Source organism: Acomys minous (genome assembly GCF_964271855.1).
Source record: "Acomys minous genome assembly, chromosome: 15".
Taxonomy (NCBI): domain Eukaryota; kingdom Metazoa; phylum Chordata; class Mammalia; order Rodentia; family Muridae; genus Acomys; species Acomys minous.
In genome coordinates this window covers 92,859,653-92,885,255 of record NC_140497.1, presented here as the reverse complement: position 1 = coordinate 92,885,255, position 25,603 = coordinate 92,859,653, and the positions used below count along the sequence as shown (strand labels likewise).

The following is a 25,603-nucleotide window of genomic DNA, read 5'->3' as shown; positions in this document are numbered from 1 at the left end:
AATAAATAAAAATTTTTATCTTAAAACAAAGAGACTTCTCTGTATCCATTAACGTCTTACTACTGCTTTCGTCTCACGTCTCATTGTCCTTCTTGACAGGGATTCGATAAACACGTGGATGTGTCATATATTGCCAAACATTACAACATGAGCAAAAGCAAAGTAGACAACCAGTTCTACAGTGTGGAAGTAGGAGACTCAACCTTCACAGTTCTCAAGCGCTACCAGAACCTGAAGCCGATTGGCTCTGGGGCTCAGGGAATAGTTTGGTAAGTAGAAAGGATTTGTTAAGCTTTTCAAGAGAGCATGCTACATTTATTTACAGAGTGCAAACAGATAAACAGATATCCAGTGAAATACACATGTATATTCAAAATGTAAAAATACAAGCACCATTTGTTTACTCATTATCCACTTGTTAGCAATATAAAACCTGGCTTACGATGTTTTTCTTTTTTTAAAAAATTTTAATTAATTTATTCTTGTTACATCTCAATGGTTATCCCATCCCTTGTATCCTCCCATTCCTCCCTCCCTCCCATTTTCTCCCTACTCCCCTCCCCTATGACTGTGACTGAGGGGGACCTCCTCCCCCTGTATATGCTCATAGGGTATCAAGTCTCTTCTTGGTAACCTGTTATCCTTCCTCTGAGTGCCACCAGGCCTCCCCCTCCAGGGGACATGGTCAAATATGAGGCACCAGAGTTTGTGTGAAAGTCAGACCCCACTCTCCACTCAGCTGTGGAGAATGTCCCTGTCCATTGGCTAGATGTTTTTCTAACCACCAGAAAATAGAAGTTATAACACGAGGACAGAAAATAGACCAAAAGGCCGAGAATGTTTTGCTGTTGTCTCTGTATTTAGGAAAGTTTATTTGTATATTTCACAGCAAGAACAACTATATCTGAAGACAAGGGCAGTAAGAGCCCCAGTACACTTAGGAGGGATGGGTGAGATCTCTCTGTGACTGTTAAAATTTGCCCTGGCAAGTTTGGTATCGATTAGCCACAACCTAGACTCATTTGGGAAGAGGTGACCTCAGCTGATAAAATGCTCTACCAGGTGGGTCTGTGGGCAAGTTCGTGGGCATTATTTTAATGGCTGATTGATGTGGGAGGCTCCTGGGCTAGGGGTTCTGCTTTCTGTAAGAAACAAGGCTGAGCAAGCCACGGCGAGCAACCATTAAGCAGCGCCCCTCGGTGGCCTCTGCTCCAGTTCCTGCCTCCAGGTTCCTTCCTGCCCCACACGAGTTCCTTCACACTAATTCTTAACAGTCGGAAAAGAAACTGAGGAGCAGGTCAGAGGCGTGGAAGAGGTGGAGGGGGTGGGGCCATGCATCATGGAATGGGACTGATTTCATGCTGAGTGGAGATGTTAGCTTTGACTTTAGGTAACTGGAAGTTGGCAACACCTGAGAGGCAAAGAAGCAGGTTCTTCTCCCGGAGCCCCAGGGAGGAACGCAGCTTTCCAACATCTTGATTTCAGTTCAGTGAACCCTCCCTCCCCCCTGACCCCCACAGGGATCCCGAACTACAGAATTGTAAGACAGCAATTGCTGCTTCTGAGCAGTTGTTCTGTGGTCGTTGTGGCAGTGGCGCTATTGCGCATGGGACAGTTAAGATTTTAACATGAAGACAACTGCTGTGTGGCTGGGAGATGGCTCAGTGGTTAAGAGCATTCGTTGTTCTTCCAGAGGATCTGGGTTCAATTCCCACAAGACTCATGGCAGTTTGCAATTATCTATAGCTTCAATTCCAGGGAATCCAATGTCCTCTTCTGGACTCTGTGGACACTAGGCCTGTAGGTGTTGCGCAGACACATATACACACCCAAATGAATAGAATAACAAAATAATTTAAAAATAATAGATAGTTGCTGCAAATCCCCCAAACTTATTGAAGTGTGAGGTGAGAACAGTAGTGCTTAGCTAGTTTGATGGAGAACCGTGGAATATTCACAGGAGGAAGTTTTCCTCAGTAAGATTTGTAGCTCAGGTACATTTTGGGATAGTTTCATTTCTTTCTTCCTAATAAAGCTGTCATGGAGAATGAGGGCTGGCAGTGACAGGAAGTGGGTAGACCTTTGAGGATGCCTTGACAAATCCAAGTAGCATTTGGCTCAACAGCCTAGCATCATCATCAAAGGACTTAAAAATCCTAGTCTAAGATTTTTGTAGTGTGTTTCGCAGGACGTTGGGTGCCCTCTTTCTCCTTTCTATGGGATGCAAATCATCCTCGGTCTTAAGGAGAGTTACTGATAATGGATGTTGGTAACAGAGTAGAGACTGGGGACCTTGAGTTCTGCGGGCATCCTTGGAGGGGCTCTGGTTGCTTGTGTCCTAGAACAAGGAGATGGACAGAGAAACCACGGCTCAGCAGAAGGTCAGACTATGCATTAGAGAAGGGCTCTCTTCAGCAGAGGGAGAAGGCCCAAGCAAAGGCAACAGTTCCTCAACAGCTGCAGTGCATCCAGCGCATACCAATGCTCAGGCCTTTTGAGTGTTTCGTGCTGTGTGGAGCTTTGGGGCTCACTTCCTCTGTCTAGTACATACTCTGTCTAGTAAAGGCAGTTTTGCATACAACCAGTGCACTGCATATCGCAACAGTGTCTTTTTCGTTTGTTTGTTTTGTTTGCTTGTTTTTTTTTTTTTTTTTGAGACACGGTTTCCCTGTGTATCCTTTGTAGACTCGCTCTGTAGATCAGGCTGGCCTTGAACTCACAGAGATCCACCTGCTTCTGCCTCCCCTAGTGCTGGGCTTACAGGCGTGCACCACTGCACCCAGCTTCTCAACAGCATCTTAAATATCCACCCAGGGAGTTTTAGTATTACAATGAACCACAGCCCGTCCTCATGAACGCTAGAGTGCCTCTTTGTAAGTGGCTGTGGCCCCACTGAAGCAGGACTTTTGGCCAGTTTATTGGCTTCTTTTTCCTACCTCCATATATCATCCCTTCCAACCCCTCCCCCCCCCAACCCTAGATAGGAGAGAAAGCCGGTTAGAGGAGAAAGGGGGTATAGTTCTCTTTAAACTACTTCCTGCTGATTTGGGGTGCTGAGTTCCTTGGGGCAAATTTGGTCCTCACAGACAGGATATCAACTTGACAAACCATAACAAAACTGCCCGAGCAGGGGGAGTTGAGGAGCTCTTCAGAGCACTTCCGGTCCCTCTCAGGGCTCTGGCATTTATAAGAGTCCCCAGGATTCCAAACACAAACTGTCCTCAGTTTGCAAAATCACCCTCCTCCTAGAGCACTTGGCAAATCATAGTTAGGCACATAGCCCACACCTGGGATTAAAACAAAAACATATTCACATAATACTTCTGTGTTTTTAAAGAAACCCCAAATCTCACTACACCCCATCTAGGCTTTTCCAATCTGTCTTGCAGTACTGGCTTCTCTGGGCCTTTACTCCAGGGTCCCCTGGAAATTTGCTGTCTACCACAATCTTCTGCCTCAAAATTACCCATGAGTAAGATTTTAAACCCATTTTTAGAACAAATTTATCAGAAAAAAAAAAGCCAAACAAACAAAACACCACTTGCATTTCCAAAATGATAGCCTTGATGTTTTCTGAGGTTCTTGGCCTTTTTGTCTCTGGCCAAAGGGGAGTAAAGCAACAATCATTTCAGCAAAGGGCAAAATGCAGGCCAGAAAAAGGAGTTCCAGGCCTTGCTCTGTCGTGTGTAAATCCAGCAGTCAGAGAATACTCCTTGTAGACATATATGAGTGTCCCTTCCTGTGCCTTCTCAACCTTAGCGCTAAGATATCTTTGCTTAGTTATAATGTGGGTCTGTAATGCAGCGTTTGCCCCAAAAGTGCTAGTCTTTAGTTGGCTTGCCTTCCCTACCAACTTTTCTTCATTTAATTTCTCTTCTATTTCCTTTTATAGACAGTGAGCCCCTTGGCATCCAACACATGTCCATAGTCAGCCTGTTCCTGGGATCCACATACTGTCTCTGCATTCATGATAATGGTCCCATGCATATATTGTTTTAATTATTCCATATAATTCTGAATATAAAGGCTGGTTAAAATCTGTGGCCGGATATGACTGTGGTCTCTGGGGAAGAGGTAAATTTAAACCTCTGTTCATTTATTTGTATTAACTTCACATTGGAACAGGAATAAAACACAGATGTCATCAAAATTTTTTTGAATTTGCCACCATAAAACTATGTATGTACATTTGTGTGTATGTCCAAGAGGAATTCTGCTTTTGGGTTGGAAATGGAGGTATACAGGTACTTTGGCCACCAAGTCCCCAGGCCCGTTATTTCTTTCAAATGGAATCTCATTTCTACTTTTCCAGTTGTCTGACACTTGGTAGTTATTTTACACTTTCTCCTCCCTCAACTCCTTTATTACTTAACAGCAGGGGTCAGAAGCAATTCCAAACTATCTTCAAAAGAATTTAGCTACTACTGTGGCTTTCAGACTTGACTGTGGATCATAGAACCAAAATATCACTATGAAAAGCTGTTGCATGAAGCTAACGTGAAATCTTTTAGAATAAATTGGGACCTTCTACTTCTGTGGGATAAAAATGATTATTCATCAGAGCAAATGGGGGAAGAACATTGCGGCTCACTGTTAGCACTGAGAACTTTCCGCCACGGCACGGTGGGAAATCACAAAGTAATCTGTGAGATAAGCTTTCTGAGCAGTGTTCAGGAGGCGAGGAGCTAATCATCGCAGCATTTTCCATTCTTCTGGAGGGGGCCATATTAGTGTTTTGAACTAGTTATGTGATTACCCATCAAACATAAAACCGTCCCGACTCTAAGTAGATTTGAGGAAGGTAAGCCTGTATATATTTTAACAATAGAAAATTGAAAAACAACAAACGTGGTTTAGGACCATGGATGAATTATAACGGCTGCTTAATCATCAGATTCTGGGTGCAAAGCTAACAGGACGACTTTACTAATACTCCGCAGGTCAGTCTGGGAAAGAAGCCTCTGCGCCACTGTTTCCCTCTGGCCAGTCTTATTTACAATACATACGAAACAAACATTGGCACAGCTGGGTGTGGCAGTGCACGGGTGAGTTCAAGGCCAGCCTGGTCTATAGAGTGGGCTCCAGGACAGCCAGAGCTACATAGTGAGACCCTGTCTCAAACAACAAACAATAAGCAAATTAAACTGCAGCATACTTTACAAATGTTCACAAGCCAAGACAGTCATCTTTAAGGTCAGAATTTGAGAGCGGGCATTTTGTGGTGATGGGGTTGGCGGGCTAGAGCCGAGACAGGTTGAACCAAACGGAGTTTCTCCCCAAAGCCTCAGACTTCCTGAGTAACACAAGAAAGCCTTGATCAGTGGTTCCCAAGTGATTTTTATTTCGTTTCAGGAGGCATCACTCAACACTCCTTCGGCTCATTTCTCCCAGCTTCTGATGAGCCATTACCCTAAGTGACTCAGCTGTACTCACACACTTATATTTAGCCCTTGACCAGGGAAGTAATTACCATCTCATTTGCATGCGGAATATCAGTGCATTCTGCAGTCATTATTTTCCACTCATTTTACAACCCAGATCCTCAGCTGCAACCTTCTTGACATAAAACGCACTGAGCTTCAAGCGTTGTCTCCACACCTGTGAGAGGGTTGAAGCAATGGTCCCTGAGTGGAACGGAACGGAGTAAGATGTCTTATTCTCCCTCCCCACCTTTGCTGTTCTTCTTGGCCCCTTTGTGTAGGCCAAGATTCAAAGATCCACTTCTAATTTTCTTGGTTAATGAATAAGACTTGTAAATAATGTTCGTACTTTCACAGAGGAAAGTTTGATGGGAGAATGCTTAGAGTGAAATAGATGCATTTACGAAATATTATATATAATATCCATAATTTTGTGTTGACTATAAAGCATGTGAGTTGATATGTATAAATGTATAACATCAAAATAATGGTGATATTTATGGGGCTGGTAGTATATTATCTAAAAATTTATGTTTGGGTTTGAGGTGTGTAACAGAAAATGATTTTAAATTCCACTATTCTTCAGTTAATTTTTAATTAATTCACGTTCCTGGGGTTAAAAATTAAGAAGAATTTGTAGCCCCAGAAACATTTTTTTTTTTTGGCAGAAGTGAAGAGTGGTCATTTGTGTTTCCATAAATGACTGTGCACTTAGAGATGCTTGACTTCCTTAAAAATCATTTACGGGGTAAATACCGACTGATGTCTCTCAGAAGAAATAATTAGTTAATATTCTATGTGTTTACTTATAATTTCTGCCTTGGCCCCCGAGATGGAGTGGTTAAATGACACTGATCCTTGTGTCATAAGGACCCGCCTTGTCTTCACTGTGTGGCCACCTTGTTCCTTTATCTATTGGATTAATCCTGAGTCGTTCTTAGCACTGATGTGCGTCCATTACATATAACATTTAACATGTGTGTTCACATGCTATGCATATGCTAACCTCTGCACTGCCTGAAAAGACAAAGTTGCTCGTGGGAAAGACACAGCTTCCTCAGTGCGTCTGAATTAAGCCAAGCAACTTGGCAAGCCAAGGACGGATGGCAGTTGCCCTGCGCTGACTGTGGGGATCTTATTTGCTGCTCCAGGAGGCCCGTCCTTTCCACCTGCAGACAAGGCGTGCTTGCTTTATAGAAGAGATGCTGTAGATTATAAACATTGCAGCTAAAGATCCACTGATGGAAGGGTCTTTTTTTTAAATTTTTTATAACACTCCGAGGGAAGGCACTCGCCCCATCTCCCCGCAGAGGCATGCCTTTGGCCTGTTACAACAGGGCACGCTGTCCATAGCACTGGGCTGTCTTGCTCATCCAGGCTTTGGCTGCAGGGCCTGGGACATCTGTCAGTTTGGAAGACATAAATGACAGCTCTGGCATCCCCTTTGTCTGCTCTCTGCTCTCGTCTCTCAGATTCACATCCTGTCCTGCAATGGGATTGAAATTTATTTAAAATATGTGACCCTGTCAAGCGCTTTTCACTTTAGCTGTCACGCGTTATGAATTCAGCCTCGAATCATTGCACGCTAAGCTCCCGTCTACCATGGGAGAGCCCCAGTCACCGTTAGAAAAAGCACTGGACATGGGTCTCTTTTACTGACATGTGCTTACTTGTTCTCTGAGCTCTGCTCTTTCTTCCTTATATTTTTATTTTTGTCATCAAAATGTTTGGTGCAAAAATTTAATTATGCCCATTTTTAAAAGTAAATAAACTATATTCTCAATCAAGGTGGCTCAAACCCCAAGTATATCTTAAAAACCTAAATAAAATAAAATAAAATAAAATAAAATAAAATAAAATAAATCCTTTCTTTGAGTTCATCCTAGGCAGCAGACTATGAGGTAGACAAATGGCTAAAAAAAAAAAAGGGTGAACTTCCAGTTTCAAATGAAAGAAAATGTACCTGGCAAAACCTGGAAAACAACGACAGTGTGTCAGAGACTCAGTAGGTAATACATTAGGATGCTGAACAGTCCTCTGCCGCAGTGGCTTGGGAGTCCCAGGAAGATGGGAAGAGTCGAGGCACAGATGAAAACTATGAGCCAAACGGAAGGCTCTCTCCCATCCTGGCCCTCTCAGTGTGGTCCTTCAAGGACCCTGTCTGTCAGGGTCTTTCTCTGCGCTGAGGCCACTGCTCACCCGTTACTGTTTCGATTCATTTTTCTCTACCTGACCTTGACATCAAGAGGATTGACATCTGCACCGTCAAGTGTTTCCTCTTCCTCCTCCTCCTCCTCCTCCTCCTCCTCCCCCTACCCCCTCCTCCTCCCCCTCCCCCTCCTCCTCCTCCTCCTCCTCGTTTTGTCTGTAGCTCTGTTCTCTCTCCCAGATCAGCCCTGTTGGACGGGTTCCACCTCCTGCTGGAAGCCTGGGCCAGCTGAGCATCATGCAAGCACACCGGTTTTCTCCATTATGGGTTTATGAGCTCCACCCTCGCTCAGCGGGGCTCTCCTCCTGCTTAGCAACCCTTTCACTTACATGTCTCCACAGCTTCCTATGCCATTTCCCGCGGTGGCTGTTACAGCATTTTTACAGGTTTCCTGTGAGCTCCTAATTCCATCTTCTCCCTCCATTATGTGCAAAAACCCTTACTTACCCCTTCTTCTAAGAGAAAGCGTATGGCCTGATGCAAGTGAGCTCTTAATTTCTCCTTCATCATCATCTGCAGCCTTCCCTGCTCAGTGTGATCCTCCATAAAGAATGCCACAGCGTGGCTGCTGTGATTCCCTCCCCTCCCATCTCGGTATCGAAACCAAGCGCAGCTGCCTCCCTCCTACCTATAGCAGACCTCTCTACAAATTTCTGCCTAATAACAAGTCATTTAGATTTTGTTTGCCCCCAAAAGACCTGCCATTCCTTCCTTTCACGATCCAGGCTTCCGATAGAAAGATAGGAATTTTGTGCTCCACAGTCTGTCAGCCACAGTTCAGCCAATGGTCCCGATCCCTTCACAATATGGCGGGAGGAGGGGGAGGAGACTGGAGGTGGTTATGGTCGATCTCCTACACAGCTAGCTAACCCACTAGCTTCCGTTTCACTCATCATTCCGACATGGGATGTTTGGACATGGATACCGTCTGTGTTATTCAGTGTTCTCTAAGGGGCAGAGCTGGTACAATGAGTGTGGTTGGTGCAGTGCGGGTGACGGCTGCCTCACGCTGGGGAGTCTGGGAGTCTGGGCGTTGCTTAGTCCACAAGACAGGATGTATCAGCACTGCAGTCTGGAGCCGAGAGGCTGAGGGTTACAGAGAGTGGCTGATCTTTGGCTATGCTGGGCTCTTGAAGAAGTTGGTTCTATGTGGGAAAGGAGTGAGTGCCAAAGCCCTGGCATAGAGAACATGCCACCAAGGAGCAAGCAGGCAGAGAGCAAAGTTTCCTTCTTCAGTGTCCTTTAACCTGGGCTGCCACCAAAGGGAGCCACCTACATTTAGGCTCATCATGTTCCAGATCACGTCATCGAGACATTGGGTTTTAGTTGAGTCCTGATGCGGTCAGGTTGTCAAACAAGACCAGTCGCCACACTACCAAATTATCAATTCTCATTTCCTCTGAGTTTTGAAATGGCAGCTGTCAGACTTTGCTGTTCTTTGGAATTGGACTGTGAGGGGGCAGCATGTGCGAGGCCGCCGGTTATTTCATCTGAAGAGAAAGCTGGAAGAAACAGCAACACAGGGTGAGTGAGGCCGTGGTACCTGGCATTAGGTAGTAGCCACCGTGTGCTAGAGCCTTCAGTCTCATTAAGTGGCTTAGGTTACAGCCAGTCCCACTGGGTACCAGCCTTGCTAGGTTAGTGACCAGAGAGCCAAAGTTGCGGAGGCCAAAGACTTGGATCAGGAGTGTATTAGTTACTCGTTGCGGTGTCAAAACGCCTGGTAAAGCAAGCTGAGGATGGAACAGCTTGTGTTGGCTCGCGGTTTGAGAAGGGTGGGGTCCCTCATCGTGGGGAGCGCCATGACCTCGGGGAGGGGAGATGGCTGAGTGTGGACAGGAAGTGGGTTTTGACTAAGACTCAAGCACAGCGACTTCCCTGCTCTTTGAGGCTCTCAACTTAGGGAGGGTGTCACCTGCTGGAGAGCACTGGGCTCCCGGAGAACTTATCTCAAACCCCAGGAGGCAGCTAGAAAACAAATACTGATAACAGATATGTTTTGAGTCTGAAAGGGAAATGGAGGCAGATGTCAAGAACCAAGCAAGAGTCGGGTTCGTGAAAATGTGCAGACAAGTGTCGTGAATGTTGTTGGCTGATGAGAGAATGGCAGTATTAGCTGGGGTTGAAGATGGCTGCTTCCTGATTTCCTACAGCCTCTGTGGTCAAGTGTCACACATCTCTCCTGAGAGCCATGTTTCATTGCCCTTTCAATGTTACATTTACCAGTGTTCTTCTTCCTTGGGCTCTCCAGTCCTGTTTGTGCCTGGCTTCTCAAACACTTGTCGTGCTAGCCGTGTGACTTTCTGAGTCCTGTCATCATTTTTGTACTCCGAGCTCCTCCCTTTATGTCACCGATAGCTCCCACGTGAATTTAAGATCTATTCCAACTTGCCATTCACTGTGAGTTTCCCACTTGCTTATTACATCATTTAGAACTTCTTAAGTCATAGGCATTCTTTCATGGTCTATGGTGGAGGCTACTCGTGTCCCTGTGGAGTACCGCCCCAGCCCACCCCTGGCTTCCATGCTGTACACGGAGGACAAGTCCCTTCATGGAACAAATTCTAAACCTTCAGAACAACATACTAGTGATTTTTTTCCCCAAAATGTACTAGCCACTGAAGTACTTGTGGTACTTAAAAACAACGCAGATTAACATATGTTTTCGTGGGATTTAGTAAATCTCTAGGCACGGACACAGCATGCATCAATTATATCCATCCATTCGTCAATGCTCCACACACTTCCCAGCCTCAGGTGCAATGATTTCACTTTTCAGTTGTAGTTTGTTTCCACATTAGAGAGAATAGGAAATACTGGTGTGCATGTGTGTGTGTGTGTGTGTGTGTGTGTGTGTGTGTGTGTGTGTGTATTAATGCGAGCAGGGGCATGCCATGGCACACTTGTGGAGGTCAGAGACAACCTTGGGTATCGGCCCTCACTTTCCATCTTGTGTGAGGCAGTGCCTTTGCTGTTTTTTCACCACACACCGCACACATCTTGCATCTCTTTCTACGAGTACGGAAATAACACACTTGTGCTCTGCCTTGGATTTTTATGGTAGCTTTTCGGGATTCAGACTCAACTCCTCACCCCTGCACAATTGCATGCCATCAACAGACCTTTCTCCCTAGTCTCTCACTGGCACCTGGGGCTTACTCAGTGGACTAGGCTAGCTGGCCGGTGAGCTCCAGGGATCTGTGCGCCTTCGCTTTCCCAGTGTTTGTTTGTTTTTTCGTGGTTATTTGTTTGTTTTTAATATGGATGTTGGTCATTGGACCCAGCTTCTCATGGTAATTACTGTACAAATGTTTACCAGTGGAGCTATCGCCTCTGCCCATGTGCCCCCCCCCTCCAGTTAATTTGGTAATAGCTGCTGTAACTGGAGTGAAATGGGATTCAACAATAGCTTTGATCTGATTCTCACTCCCTACTGGCTGATGTTATTAATTAATGTCTTTTCATTTGTTTATTGTCTATTTACATTTATTCATTTGAGATGCACCCACAGGAGTTCATTTTAAAACTGTGTCGTCGTAGGTTTCTTTTTGGGTCTTCATATGTTCCGGATGTTAACCCTCCTGCTCTGCCAGGCGAACGGCTAATAAACAGACTTTCCAGTCTGTAGGTGGCCTCTGGACTCCGCGGATTGTTTCCTTTGCTGTACAGAATCATTTTGCTTTGACATAACCCTTCACCATGTGTTGTCTCTTCTTTGCTTTGGAGATCTGATTCAGAATCTGTTGCTGTTATCGGCGTAATGACACTTTCTTCATTTCAATGTCAGGCCTTACATTTAGGCTTCTTGATGCATTTGAGTTCACTATTGCACAGGTATATGCAATGTCTATTTTTAGACTGGCATAATGCTGTGTCACTACTGGGCTAGTTTGTGTCTCTTACTGTGGCAAATCACTGATCAAAAAGAAGTAGGGCAGGAAAGAGTTAATTTGGCTTAGAGTTTATAGTCCGCTGTCTTGGGAAGCCAAGGGAGGGACTCAAGACAGGACCCTAGAGGCAGGAAGCAGAGACCCAGAATGGATGCAGCTTATTGACTTGCTCCCCTTGGCCCAATCAGCTCTTTTTCTCTTGCCACCTGGCCAGGGATGGCACAGCCAACAGTGGGGCTGGGCCCTCATGCATCAGTTAGCAATCAAGAAAATGCCCCACAGCCATGCTCGCAGGCTAATCTGTTGGAGGCAGTTCCTCGGCTGAGCTGCTTTCCTCCCAGGTGCTCCTGTCTCACAGGAAAAGCACCCTGGTCTCCTGTTTCTTGAGAGTGAGGCCCTCTGTTCCTTCCCATTTGACTGCAACGCCTAACTGCTACAGTGCAGGACCACAGCAGATCTGACAGTCTGAAGTCTAGGTGGGTCCCTGAGGAGGACGTACGCTGAGGCGGAGAAGTGCAATGCTTTGGGGCCTCCTAGGAAGTACAGTGTAGGGGCTTCTGACCCGTATAGTGAGCGCTCTAAATTCAGACTGTAGTTCAGTTTACTAACAATGCATGCCCTGGGGTCTTCTGGGAAGATGACTGTGAGATTTCAGGGTACTTATAAGAAGCGGGGTGCAAAACTCCTCAATAGTTAGAGTTGCCAGCATCACTGGCACTGACAGAGGTTTTTTTTGGGGGGGGGGAGCTCTATCTTTCACTCTTAGCCATGTGAGGGGACAGATTCCAGTAGCTCTTCTGTTTCTGACGATGCTGTTGGGTTCACACTTGTTGATATGGATATTTATTTATTTCTATGGGGGAGGAGCTGAGGCCCAGGCGCCTACATTCAGATATAGAGATTCCTCCTTAAAAGCACTCCACTCTCCACGTGAATGCATGTGATGTGCCTCCTCTTTCCCGGGGTGAACGTCTCTTCCAGTGTGATGTGCCTCCTCTTTCCCGGGGTGAACGTCTCTTCCAGTGTGATGTGCCTCCTCTTTCCCGGGGTGAACGTCTCTTCCAGTTTCAGCTGTAAGAATCTCTTCTGTTACCCCATTCCACCTTCCCTATTTCTGAGCGAAGTTACTGCTCTCTCACTTGTACTGACATGACATCTCCTGCAGTTATTTATATATTTTTGTTGCTGTCTAGATGCTGCTAGTATGTGATGTTATCAAAGTTAGGATTTGTGTTCAGCATTATGCTTGCAAGATTTTGAAATGCCTGGTATATGATGGGAACACCTTAAATATTGAATTGTTTTTCATTAGTATGCTCCAGCAGTACATGTATATACACTGTGTATTAAATTAATAACATGACACCTCAATTTCACGGTCACTCAGAGGTATTGATGCAGTAATTAATAAAACTCACTCAGAATCTAGCATTAGATCTATTAATAGATAATGTTGTATATAAATGTTAATGTAATAATCATAATAATTATGTCATTGGGCTATGTAAAGAATGAGGTGGTAATAACAAAATTAATCCTTCAAACCATTTATGAAATGCCGTGCTAATTTAAACTTGATCTGATGGCATTGAATAAGACAGACACACAGCATAGTTTAAAGAGGCATTGCAGAGAAGATGCAAAGGGCTATGTCCATATTTACAGGTAACTCACATTCAGGGCATAAAGGTGGCAGAGAGAACATGGTCACCATCACAGGATGTGTACCATTAGTGTCATAAGGCTGCAAAGTCACACATGCGTGCCAATTTCTCAGCTAAAGATATAAAATAAAGCCCTCATTATCAGAGGTCAATCTATTGGTGTTCTGTATACAGCGAACAGTTTTGGGTCCAGAGAGAAATGGCTAGGCTGAATTAAATACACAAAGTGCAAATAAGTAGTTATCCATATCCACTGTCAACCTGAAACCAAGAACAAAACAAAACAAAACAAAACAAAAATGTGGGGCCAGTGAGATGGTTTCCTGGTTAAAGAGCTTGGTGCCTATGTTTAAGGACCTGAGTCTGTATACCCAGCATCCATGTGCAAGCTGAGCTCTGGGGCCTGTGCCTCTGTCCCTAGTGCTTCAGCAGACACAGAGGATCCCCGGGGGCCTTGCTCCCCAGCCAGGCTAGATAACAGTAAGCTCCTGATTCAGTGAGAGATGCTGACCCCCAAAATAAACCGGAGAGCCACAGAGGAAGGCCTCCACTGTCCACCTCTGGCCTCGACGTGTGCACACACCAGCAAGAGTATCTACCCACATATGTACACACACACACACACACACACACACACACACACACACACACACACACACACCACACGTGCACACACACAAAGGTAAGATTGTTTCTGTGACATCTCATGGCTGTACTTTTCACTGAGTATTTATTGAGTGACTGAGTGACTGTGACGTGTCAGAAGGGTACAGAGTTGAACAGACAAGGGCCAGACGTCCAGGGAGGAGATGAACACGCACAGCATTTCTTCTCTTGGGCAATTTCTTCACATACTTCAATCCTTATATATAAATCAGGATCATTCTGGCAGATGTAAAAAACAAATTGAAAAAAAACTGATAGAAGCTAAAATAAATACAATAGAAGCTTCTTGATTCCTTATCAGCAGAGAAAGAAAAAGATAAAGGCATCAGGAACGATTCTGTTTAGTCACCTAAGAGACAACATTGTGCAAAAGCAGTGGAGTCTCCAGACTCCAGAAGGGAGTGAAGCCGTGGAGAAACTTTTGTGGACAAGGCCTGGAAGTGATGTGTTGCTTCTGCTCCCCTTCCTACTGGCTGGAAGTCAGCCACACAGCCACAGGCTAACTGTTCCGGAAGCTCGTGTGCCAGGGAAGGGAGAAGCTGCACTAGGGCTTTGCAGCTTTTGCGCTATGGGAAGTGTCTATGCTTCACTAACTCTCGCTAAATGCGGTATTCCTTCTGGCAGGTTCTATTTGAGCCTGCATTTTCTCCATTGTGCCATTTTTACATCATTTTTACGCTGCCTTCTTCCTCCACACACTGCCTACTTTCCCTCTAGCCTGGATCCTCTTTAAGGCACCGGGTGCCAAGCTTGCCTCCAGTGCAGTTCCGTTTCTAAAGTCTAGCACACCATGGGGTACGGAGCAGTCACTCAGCAGACGGCGCTGCTGCTAAGTTCCTGGTTTTTATGTTATCTATTCTGTTCTCTCCCAGCTTGCCGGCATCCGTTTTTATATACAGATATATGCTGGACTATTCTTGTTGAGTTAGAATCATATCAAATGTCTGGTCTGCACATTATTTGATTTGCTACTTTTGGCACCTAACCACCTGGTTTTGATACCAGCCTCCCAAAGTTCACCTCTGAGTGCGTCAGCCTTTCTTATTCTTAGGTGGAATTCTTTGCTGTGTAAATTTAGCAGTTCAAATTGAGTCCTTGCACATAAAGGAGGCCTGCACTGTTTAGTGACAGAAAAGTCTATTCATTATGAGAGAAGGAATTCTGGTAGTGAAAAGGCACACGTGTGTGAAGGACAGCAGGGAGTCAGGGCCGGGACAACACAGAAATAACAGGAGACAGATGTCAGAAGACAGAAGCAAAGACAAATGAGAACACAAGGCAAGGGGAAGATTCCCGGAAAAAAACAAAGACAAAAGGCACTGGCGAGAAAAATGAAGTTTGCTACAGAATAATTTTCCAGGAGGGAGGAAAGTACTAATGGGATTAATTTTGAAAGGAAGCAGTAATTCTTTGTGAAAAAGCAAATTTGAGAATAGCACTATATTTTGCTTTCTTGGAACCATATTTGATAATCTGTTCAAAATGTCTTCAATAATGTCACTGTACTGTCAAACAGAGGTAGAAATTTTATTAGGCTGTGAGGTCTCCACCATGAAGACAAAGGGTTTGTTTTGCCAGCAGTTTGGTTACTTCAAGCCTCTGGCTGCCTGTCGCAGCAGGGACAGGTGGGAGCACACTTTCAGCCTATAGCCAGCTAAGGGAAGGGCATGGAAAGGAGTGGAAGGGGAAAACGTCAGTCACTGATCACAGCGTGGTCCCCGCAGCGTTGCCCCTCCCCACAGCGCTGAGCTTGGAGGCAGATGGATCTCCTTGGTAGAAGAGCTAGGACTCAGCTGTGCCCACATTGTGCCACCTTACTCAGGAGTGTTCACGAACCTGCTCCTGTGTTACAGCTTGTTACATGTTTTCGGATGCTGTATTATTTTATTTTCATTCTGATGAGTTTGCTTCAGAGGTATGCTATTAGCAATAATAATTAATAATCGCTTGTCCATGGTTTCCCTCCTCCGTTTTAGGAAAATGCTATAACCATGTACTTGTGCATGTAAGGAGTTTGTGAACCACCAAGAAGAAATTATGAACCTCAGTGTTTCTATAGGAACTTCTCGACAGCTGCCAGCCTTGGGAACCGGGAGGGAGGGGCAGTGAGAGAGGAGAAAAGGATCTCTAATGCATGAGATGTGTGTGTGTATGTGTGTGTAAGTGTGTATGAGTGTGTGTGTGATGTATATATATGTATGTATATGTATATAGCCTTACAATGAGGAAAACTTACTTTGATCTTGATGTTTTATGCAGAGAGAGTGAGCGAGCTGAGGTACCATACTCTCTCACAGTGCTGAGTATGGACAAGGAACCACAGCTGCCCCACGGTCCTGTGCTGCTAAGCAACAATGTGTGGCTGATTAGATGCAATAAATGCATTTTTGACTTAGAATATTTTCAACTTGTGATGGGTTTATTGAAACCCAACCCCACTGTAGCTTGATAAACATCTGCTTCCCAAGAGGACAAAGGGAGCATTTTTGTATTACAGTCCGTAACTTGATAAACATCTGTTTCCCAAGAGGACAAAGAGAGCATCTTTGTATTACAGTCCTTTGAGATGCAAACGGATGGCTCTGTACTTCACTGACTTTGAAATGTAATGTTTTTCTTGTGGGAAGTATTTTTTATGCATTTCTTAATTTCTAACCCTTGTTCTTCAACTACAGTGTCAAGTCCCAGCAAAGCAGCAAATACTTGAGATAATAAATAGGTTTATTTTGGTTCATAGCATTTTTTAAAAAGCGCGTGCGTGTGTGTGTGTGTGTTTGTGTGTGTGTGTGTGTATGTATGTATGCATGCCTGTGTATTTGTATTTGTGTGGTGTATGTGTTTATGTGTCTGTAAATATATATATATTATATAATATGTATAATATATATTATATATATATATATATATATATATATATATATATATATTTGCGGAGGTCTGGGTGGATGTTAGGAGTACTTCTCAATTACTCTTCATCTTGTGTTTTGAGGCAAGGTCTCTCACTAAACAGGGAACTCACCAGTTTGGTTGGTCTCTGGTCTTCAGCGTCCGCCAGTGTCTGGGTGCACATCTGCTCCAGTGCTGGTCTTACAGGAGCATTTCCATGTCTGCTCTTTCGCATGGATGCCGGGGTCTGAATTCCTCTCTCTGCCGACTGACCCTCTGGCCAAGCCTCTGGCTCCCGGCTTTAGATGTTCCTGCTGTGTTGCTTCGTATCTCTGGTGTCTACCATGGTAGGAAGTGAAAGATGCAGGGAAACAAAGAAAATGTTTTGCTGTCCTCACTGAAGACGCACGTTCAGTAATCTAAAGCCTTTCACTAGGTCACCAGGTGTCAGAGCCTGATAACTGAGCCTTTATGGCATGAACAGTAGAGAGAGGCTGCCCGAACCATAGCAACTGGGTTCTGGGTCTCTTAGCAAAGACATCAATACCCATCCTTTTACATTCATACTAGTAAGTGTTTACATCAGCACTGTAGGATCCCAAGCCTTATTAAACAGTAACCCCTGTGTATTTCAACAAGTTTATGAAATTGCTATTCAAAAACACTTTAAAATAATCATTGTGATATAAAACACGCTTGTTTCTCAAGAGTCCTCTAGCAGGGACTGAGGTGGATAGGAGTGTTTCCATGCTGCAGCTCGCTATAGAACGCGTGCTCTGTGCACAGGAACCAACACTGCCGCCCAAAACACACCAGGAAAGAAGTGGGTAATTTGATGTCTCTTTGAAGAAATATTGATAACTCCTATTGTATTCATTCAAAATATTTATTAATACTTTGGATTGGAATAATAATGTTTTTTTCCTGGTTGACCAAAATATTTATTAATACTTTGGTTTGGAATAATAATGTTTTTTTTTTCCTGGCTGACCAAAAGCATGTGAGGGAGAAGAACTTTCAGGTTGTCCACGTAAGGAGCTTTTGTTTGTTGTTTGTTGCCTGTTTGTTTTCATAGTGGTCACGATTCACTGCTGAGGAGCTAGAAGGCTGTGCGTTAGTTAGACATGAATGTGAAGCCAGTCTTTACTTCTGTCTTGTATTCCCTTTTCTGTCTCGATTGTCCCTCAAAGTCAGGATCCTATCCACTTTAATTCTATTCCGTACAGTGTGATAGGTATTTATTTCATGCCTGCTGTGTTCCGGGTGCCAGGCTGGATGGTGGAGCTATAGTAGTAAGGCAGAGTTCTCACTTCATAGTTGTGTCCTTTTTGATGTGTCTTGGTGCTAGGCTCTGTTTATGGATGGTCAGGGGATAGGAAACAGCCCAAGATATTGGACACTAAGAGGCGTGTCCGAACTCTCTCTTCCCTCTGAGTTTAAGCTGCTGTGTAGCTCCAGGGAGCAGGCACCCATTTCACAAAGATATAGAAGCCTCCATAGCACTGCTCTTCCTCACCTGGCCAAAGCCATGGGGATCCCATCTCTTTCGTAATGAGAAGAAACATCCTGCAGAGAGCAGTCTGCAAGGAGCCGACCTGCATGCTCATATTTCCTTTCCCTCTCATCCGTTGTCCTGAATTAGGTCTGGCTCCAGGGAGACCTGGGAAGGTATGGTCTGCTGAATGCAGAGAGCCTTTCTAAAGCTGGAAGTTTCCAGTCACTTCAGGAGGGAGGAGATGGATCTCGGTTCCCCTGGTCTTTGAAATAGTCTTGAGTTTCTGAATCTGACATCGATCTGTCTTCCTGATTATCTGACATTGACCTTGGGTCCTAATTTCAAATCAATGTGGATTTTACTTCTTGATATGTGCACACTGTTCCTGGCAGCTATATTATGTGGATTATGGCCAATGAATCCTCAAAAATGGCACAATGAGACAGAAGGCCTATGACGAATGAGCAAATTAGCTTCCTAGGCTAATCCCCTCATCTGCCTCTCTCTCCTGTTTCCTCAAGACCTGTGGCAGCAGTTGGAGGCCCCAACAAAGCCTTCATTGAATGAATGAATGAATGAATGAATGAGTGAATGAATGAATGAATGAGTGAGTGAATGAGTGAATGAGTGAGTGAATGAATGAATAAGTGAATGAATGAATGAATGAGTGAGTGAATGAGTGAATGAATGAATGAGTGAGTGAATGAATGAATGAGTGAATGAATGAATGAGTGAATGCCAAGTAAATCCCTGAGAATGTTAACGAATGGCTATGGGTTTTCTTCTGATTTGAAGCAGACATGTTTCTTTCCGAAAGTGCCTTCTTCACTTTTTGACTGCCAAGGCTTGTCTTTTAGCAAGGTTCTACTTTCACTGATGAGAGAAACTCAACAAGACAGACATTAGCATTGTGTTTATGAAATAGTTACTATTGTTTGCATAACAATGCAGGCCCCCAGCCTGGCAGGATGGAATGGTCTCTTTTTATCCCAGGGATGAAATAGGTTGGAGTGCTGCTTCCGACTTCATCTCTCTATTATTTTACTTTTATTTACTCTATGAATCATTGGGACAAGAGGACCAAGGAGAGGGCTTATTACCTGACGCTGGATGCTTCTAGGACATTCATGATTGTTTGCTTTGATCTTAAAACAATGTGCTAATTTGACTAAGTAGATGGTGCCATTAGTACCAAGAGGGACTCGAGATCTTCAGAGTGCATGTGTGTGTGGGGGCTTGCATGTACATGTATATATACCTTTGGTCTTTAGTTTGCTTTAGTCTTTGTTCATGTCAGAAACTACAATCAATTTAGAATAATATAAAAGCATATTGAAAATGGAGAAGAACTGGGTGAGTAACCTCACTGTGAGAACTTTCTGTCCTAAGGCACAATTCGAGCTGCTGTCAAGGAGTTCAGTGTTTGTTAGGTACCTCCTCTCCGCCTAAGCAGATGGAGACTGCACCCATGCCTCTGCTCTGTAAACTGTGGCTGAAATAACAGGATAGTTGGCTCCCTGATTAAGTTTAGGCCCCATTTTATCACATTAAGACACCTTCCTGTCATCTCAGAAGGGAGCCCCAATCTTATGTGAGGGTCACAAACTGGGGTGGCTGTTGATAGCCCTCTTGGTTGTCAGCCAGCAAGGCAATCCAGATCTCAGAACCACAGGGAATGGAAATCCGCTTTCTGTGTGAACTTAGCTGCACCACATCCCAGCAGCCTGTGAAAACTGTGGTGTGATGCCTAGTTTTATGTCAACTTGACAGAAGGTAAAGTCCTCTTAGAGGAGGGAGCTGTAAGTAAGAAAATGGCTCCATAAGACTGGGTTATAGGCAAGCCTGTGGAGCTTTCTAATAATTAGTGATTGATGGAGGAGGGCCCAGTCCATTGTTGGTGGCGGCATCCCTGGGCTGGTGGTCCTGGGTCCTGTAAGAAAGCAGGCTGAGCCAGCCATGGGGAGGCAGCACCCCTCCTCGGCATCTGCATCAGCTCCTGCCTCCGGGTTCCTGTCCTGCTTGAGTTCCTGTCCTCACTGCTTTTTCTAATGAACTGTTATATGGGACTGTGAGCAAAATAAACCTTTTTTTCCCCAAGTTGCATTTGGTCATGGTGTTTTATTACAGCTACAGAAATCCCAAGACACATGGTAAATGAAGTCTACTGTTTAAGCCAATGTTTGAGGCTATTTGTTTTGTAGCGTGAACAACAGACTTGGGCCCTTTCTTTTATCTTTTTTCAACCTCGAGCTTCTTTTCCAGTATGTGAGACTCATGGAAGGATGATTTCTAGGAAACGTGAAGTGTAACAGGATTTCAGTGACACAGGGAGCTTAGCCAGGTCTGACGGCCACTGTGTCATTGATTTGTTAGTACAATTATATTTTGCAACGTTACTCTTTGCTGCAAGTGAGATGTGTAATAGTTATGTCACTTAAATATATATCACGTTATCTACCATGTAAACTGGGGAGTCCACTTTTAAATGCTGATCACTGAGATAAAAGGAAGCCTCGTCCCAACAGAATTTTCCAGAAGGGACTCCATATCTTCTGACCATGGGGGTGACTTTCCTCAGGGAAGGAAAGTATTCTAATGAAATATTATTGGGATGCTTTGTAGTAAAGCTCTCTGCTGGTTATAAATAATTAGGTGAGAATAATAGATTACACGGTGTGAAAAATAAGAAGATTCCTCAGTCTATAATGTAGGTAACAAACCAGAACATAATCAGCGGCTTCTAATGGAAGCGTGGCGTCTCCTCGTCATGTAAGCACATGGCTGTGGAACCTGACATTCAACATGTGGAGAGGAGATTGGAGCTTAGCCTCTGCTGCCTGTGAGACATGGGGCCGGAAATCCCCCAGGCTTCACAGCCCTTCTTTGTAAAGCGAGGCTAATAGTATTGACACTGCTGGCCAAGTAAGTCTGTGTGCAGATTAAACTTTATAGTGTAATCAAAGTGCAAACTATGGTGTGTGACATATTTGATACTCATTCAGATTTGACTCTTCAAGTCACAGTGACAGACAGACAGACAGAGAGACAGAAAGACACACACACACACACACACACACACACACACACACACACACACACACGGAGACAGTAAGGGACTCGTGTTATCATCTGATTTAGATGGAATGTTGTATTCTGATCTGATCATGACATTTCTTTTATATATATGAATAGTGCTCGTTCATTTTTCATTACATTGGTTTTATATCATATGATATTATCATCCACCTTTAGCTTAAAAAGTTGTTTAACATGCATTTTAATAGCATATGGTCTTAGTCCGCTCTTACAGGTTCTATGAGCTATTTGGGTCTATTCCCTGCCACCCAGGAATGGCTTCACTTCCTGATTGTGAGATGTTAGCTCAAAGCGCATTATGAGTAGTATTCTTGGCTGTAACAAGAGAAAATAGAACTTTTAACTTATTAAGATCTATTGTTAATTTGAAATGTGTGTGTGTGTGTGTGTGTGTGTGTGTGTGTGTGTGTGTGTGTGTATACATGCGATTACAGTTGCCCTCAGAGACCAGAAGAGGGGGAGGGATGCCCAGGAGCTGGAGTTGCAGGTGGTTGTGAGCCACCTGATGGGTGCTACTGGGAACCGAGCTCAGGTCCTTTGGCAAAGGTGTACGCACTTTCAGCTGTAGCCATCTATCCAGCTCCTGAAACTCCCTTGGATAACACAGAACAACTATGAGGGATGTTGACGCCATGGCAGGGTCTGCCTCCACTGGGCAACGGCGTGCTGCTTTCTCGGTCATGACTAGCTGGGGTCCCTGCACCCCCAGTGCTACTGTACTCTTAGAACCTTGTTTGGTGCTCAAGAATCCTGCATTCACCATGAGATTATCATCTCACAATGCTTGTAAGAGGCAAAGACCATCTTTTGGGAAGCAGCATCCTTTCATGATGATGATTTCACGATGCAAACAATCACAGTGATGATGCATGCTCAGGAAGCCTTGGTTGTAGCGGAGTCACGGAGCGAAGCCTCACCCGACACAAAGAGACTGTGTGATTTCGGATAAGTTGATTTCCTTAGGCCTGTGTTTCCGCGGGTCTAAGTGAGGGCATGGATGAATGATCGAAGGTCTTTCTAGCTAAAAGCTTAGTTTGGTATTCAGGCATTTTCTATTTACAGAAGCGTGCAGCATGCCTTTTCTTCCTTTCTGAAAATTGCTGCTGACAAACACAGTGCTCACAGCACTCTGCAAACTGTTCAGAATGCAGCTGGCAGGCAGCAGACCGTAGAGCTCAGAAAGCAATTACCAAGATTCCAGTAGCTGGTAGATTCTCTCTGTCTCTCTGTCTCTGTCTCTCTCTTTCTCTCTCTGTGTGTGTGTGTGTGTGTGTTTGTGCATATGTGCATGTGCTTTTTAAAAAATTGTGTGGGTATGTATGTGCAAAGTGAAGCCATGTGAATCGGAGTGTGCACATCAATTTAGTTTGAAGCATGAGGAAAATATAGAATTATTGCCACCAAAGGCAATAGTTTTCTATTTCCTCCCTTTTATTTCTTTGGGAAATCTGAAACACTTACACGTTATTAGCAGCTTGTGCAGCGAAGAGAAATAAGAGATAGGAAATTTGCATGTGCCCATGCTGCGGTGGAGGGCAGCCTGGAAATTTTAGTGCAGTTATGCAAGATTTGATGATTAATTAATATTAACTGAGGCTTGAATTAGAAATTTTACACATAAAATTCAGGCTGTACCTGGTACAGCACCTCTCCCTCCAGGGGCTTGACACCGGCTTGTGACTGGATCAATGCGTCAGCTCTAAACTTATAACTGGAAGGTCGTGTTTTTCCCATCTGTAGAAAACATGCCAAGGAGAGGATGTGGCTAGGAATAGACTCAGACACAGTCAGTTCAGAGAGAGCCTGACTTATCAGCGAGACGGAAGGCACCTTCAAATATTTGAGGTCACGAGGGCAAACTCAGGCCCTGCAGAACATACGCAGGGTTAACAGCATTCCTCACTCCGAATGCATTCTGAGCGAGAGGGAACTTTGTCAGTTAGAACTGTGTCTGTGGCTGCCTTCCCTATGGCAGTCAGAGTTACCCGGGCGAACGGCTTTGGGGCTTTTCATGGAATGCCTTCATTTGGTAGTTTATTTTATTTATTTATTTATTTATTTGGTTTTTCAAGACAGGGTTTCTCTGTGTTAGCCTTGGCTGTCCTGGACTCACTTTGTAGACCAGGCTGGCCTTGAACTCCCAGCGATTCAGCAGCCTCTACCTCCCTAGTGCTGGGATTAAAGGTGTGCACCACCACGCCCGGCTGGTAGTTTCTTAAATCTTTAAATTTTCTCCAGCCAGGTGTAGTGGCACACACCTATAATCCCAGCACTCGCAGAGGCAGAGGCAAGAAGATTTCTCTGAGTTTGAGGCCAGCTCTGGTCTACAAAGTGAGTCCAGGACAGCCAGGGTTACAACAGAGAAACCCTGTCTCGAAAACAGAAATTCTTTTAATTCTGTGATCATGTGGATTTTCAACCCAGAATCATTATTTAGACTCGAGGGAGGCTTTTCTGCAAGTACATAGCAGTAGGAGGGTGTGTAATGAGTGTCGTGTTTAGGGATGGAATGGGACATCGCTCACCTTAGAGCCACATTTCCAGTGGGAACTGGGTGGAGCCTGGGCAGGCATCAGGATCTACACCAGCCACAGTCCAGCTGGGCGTGCTGGGCTCACCCGTGGAGTGTGCCTACCAGGTGAGCTCCTCACAGCCCACCCTCCTCTGTGCACCAAACAGCAGCCATGCTTCTCGGTAAATGGTCGGGTCATATTTTTCCAGCTATAAGGTTGTACCCTGCAGATGGTTTTAGCTATGAGTGCATAAAAATCATGTCATGGAATGGGAGATTTGGTACTTTGTTTGGATAGGAAATTTCACATTTTAATTGAATCTTGAGTTTATAAGGTTTTGAAGGTTGCTTTTTATAAGAAAATTAAAAACCTAAAATTTGGAATATGATTTTTTAAAAATCGTGGTTGGTCAAAATATTTGTTATTTATAATTCAGAAAAGACCTTACACCAATGAACTTACGTGTTACACACACACACACACACACACACACACACACCCGTTTTACAGTTCACAAAAATCTTTCAGGCGTTGAAAGAATTAGATTGTAGGAAGATATTGACTTGAGTTTATTTGGTGATCCGATATCACGAATCAGCCAGTGAATTCCACTGGCTGATTTAACTCATACGATACCTCAGATGAAGTTGTGAATAACTTCAAGGTTAATGCTCACTGGGTTCACTGGGTGGTTTCTGCTCTAACAAATATAGATATAGTGCATTGAGCCATGATTGGCTATGTTTTCCAAGCTGGTGTTTTGAACCCCTACTTCATAATGTAAATGCGGCATTTGGGTAGCGCACGTCAGCATTCATGTAAAATGCTTCTGCCTTGCCTCATAAATAACATGACTTCAAAAATATTTAGTGTCAAATAGAACACTCTCTGACATTAACAGCTCACGTGACTTACTGACCCATAAACAAGGCTTACGGAGGAATTATTGACTAGTTGCATTTCTGGCACCACATGCTGCCAGTAATTTGATCATAAACTCATGGGGCCTTTTTCACTTACCTTGAAACTTCAATAAAAGTATATTTCGTGATAGAAACTGAGGGAGAATTATAGTTCTGTCTGTGAAAGAATGCAGCAGTCGGTCCAGCTGCTGATAAATCCCTGCTAAGCAGGCCGTCCAGCGGTGCTGTTCAGAACCAATGGGTTGGTTTTCCAGAGCAGTCAGGGCTCTATTGCATCCTCAGTTTCACTCTTACATCCCGCAGCAGTGATATTTCTTCATGTCTGTTATTGTCTACCCTTCTCCTCGATTCTTCCTGTGTGCCCGCTAACTAGATAATAGAAACAAAAGCAAGCAAAACTATCCAGAAGGCCTTTATTAAAATGAGGCTAATTTATCCAAATTAAATTTTTTGTTTAAAATTTTAAATTTCTGTTTCTGAGGGCAGTGTGATCTGTAGGAGGTGATAACTTATTTCCACAGTCCTGTGGCCCCACAAGGATCTACAATTCACACTCTGCCGTGATCTCACTTTTCTCCCTGAAAACCACCTTATGACCTTGCCATACACAGAGTTCTGTCGTCTTTCTGTCCGTTTTCCCAGTGAAACTCAAATGCTGGTGAAATCCAGTTCCTCAAGTGACGCACATGGTACACATCAGTGTTCCAGGCCAGGCAGGAGGTCACACGTTGGAAAAGCCTGGGCAAACAAATCTCCTTGAATAATAAAGCCCCCAGGATTGCTGAAGAAGGCTGGAGAGAAAGAGAGAGAGAGAGAGAGAGAGAGAGAGAGAGAGAGAGAG

General features: G+C 44.3%; 1 protein-coding gene across 5 annotated transcripts in view; it reads left to right on the top strand.

Annotated features, from left to right (window-relative positions):
- MAPK10 (mitogen-activated protein kinase 10) overlaps window positions 1-25,603 on the top strand; it is a 239,289-nt gene that overhangs the window by 125,145 nt on the left and 88,541 nt on the right. For all 5 annotated transcript variants that reach the window (XM_084760086.1, XM_084760087.1, XM_084760088.1 and 2 more), the window contains one exon: window positions 100-269. In XM_084760086.1, coding sequence (XP_084616212.1) covers window positions 100-269 — 170 coding nt within the window. The remainder of the gene's footprint in view (window positions 1-99; window positions 270-25,603) is intronic.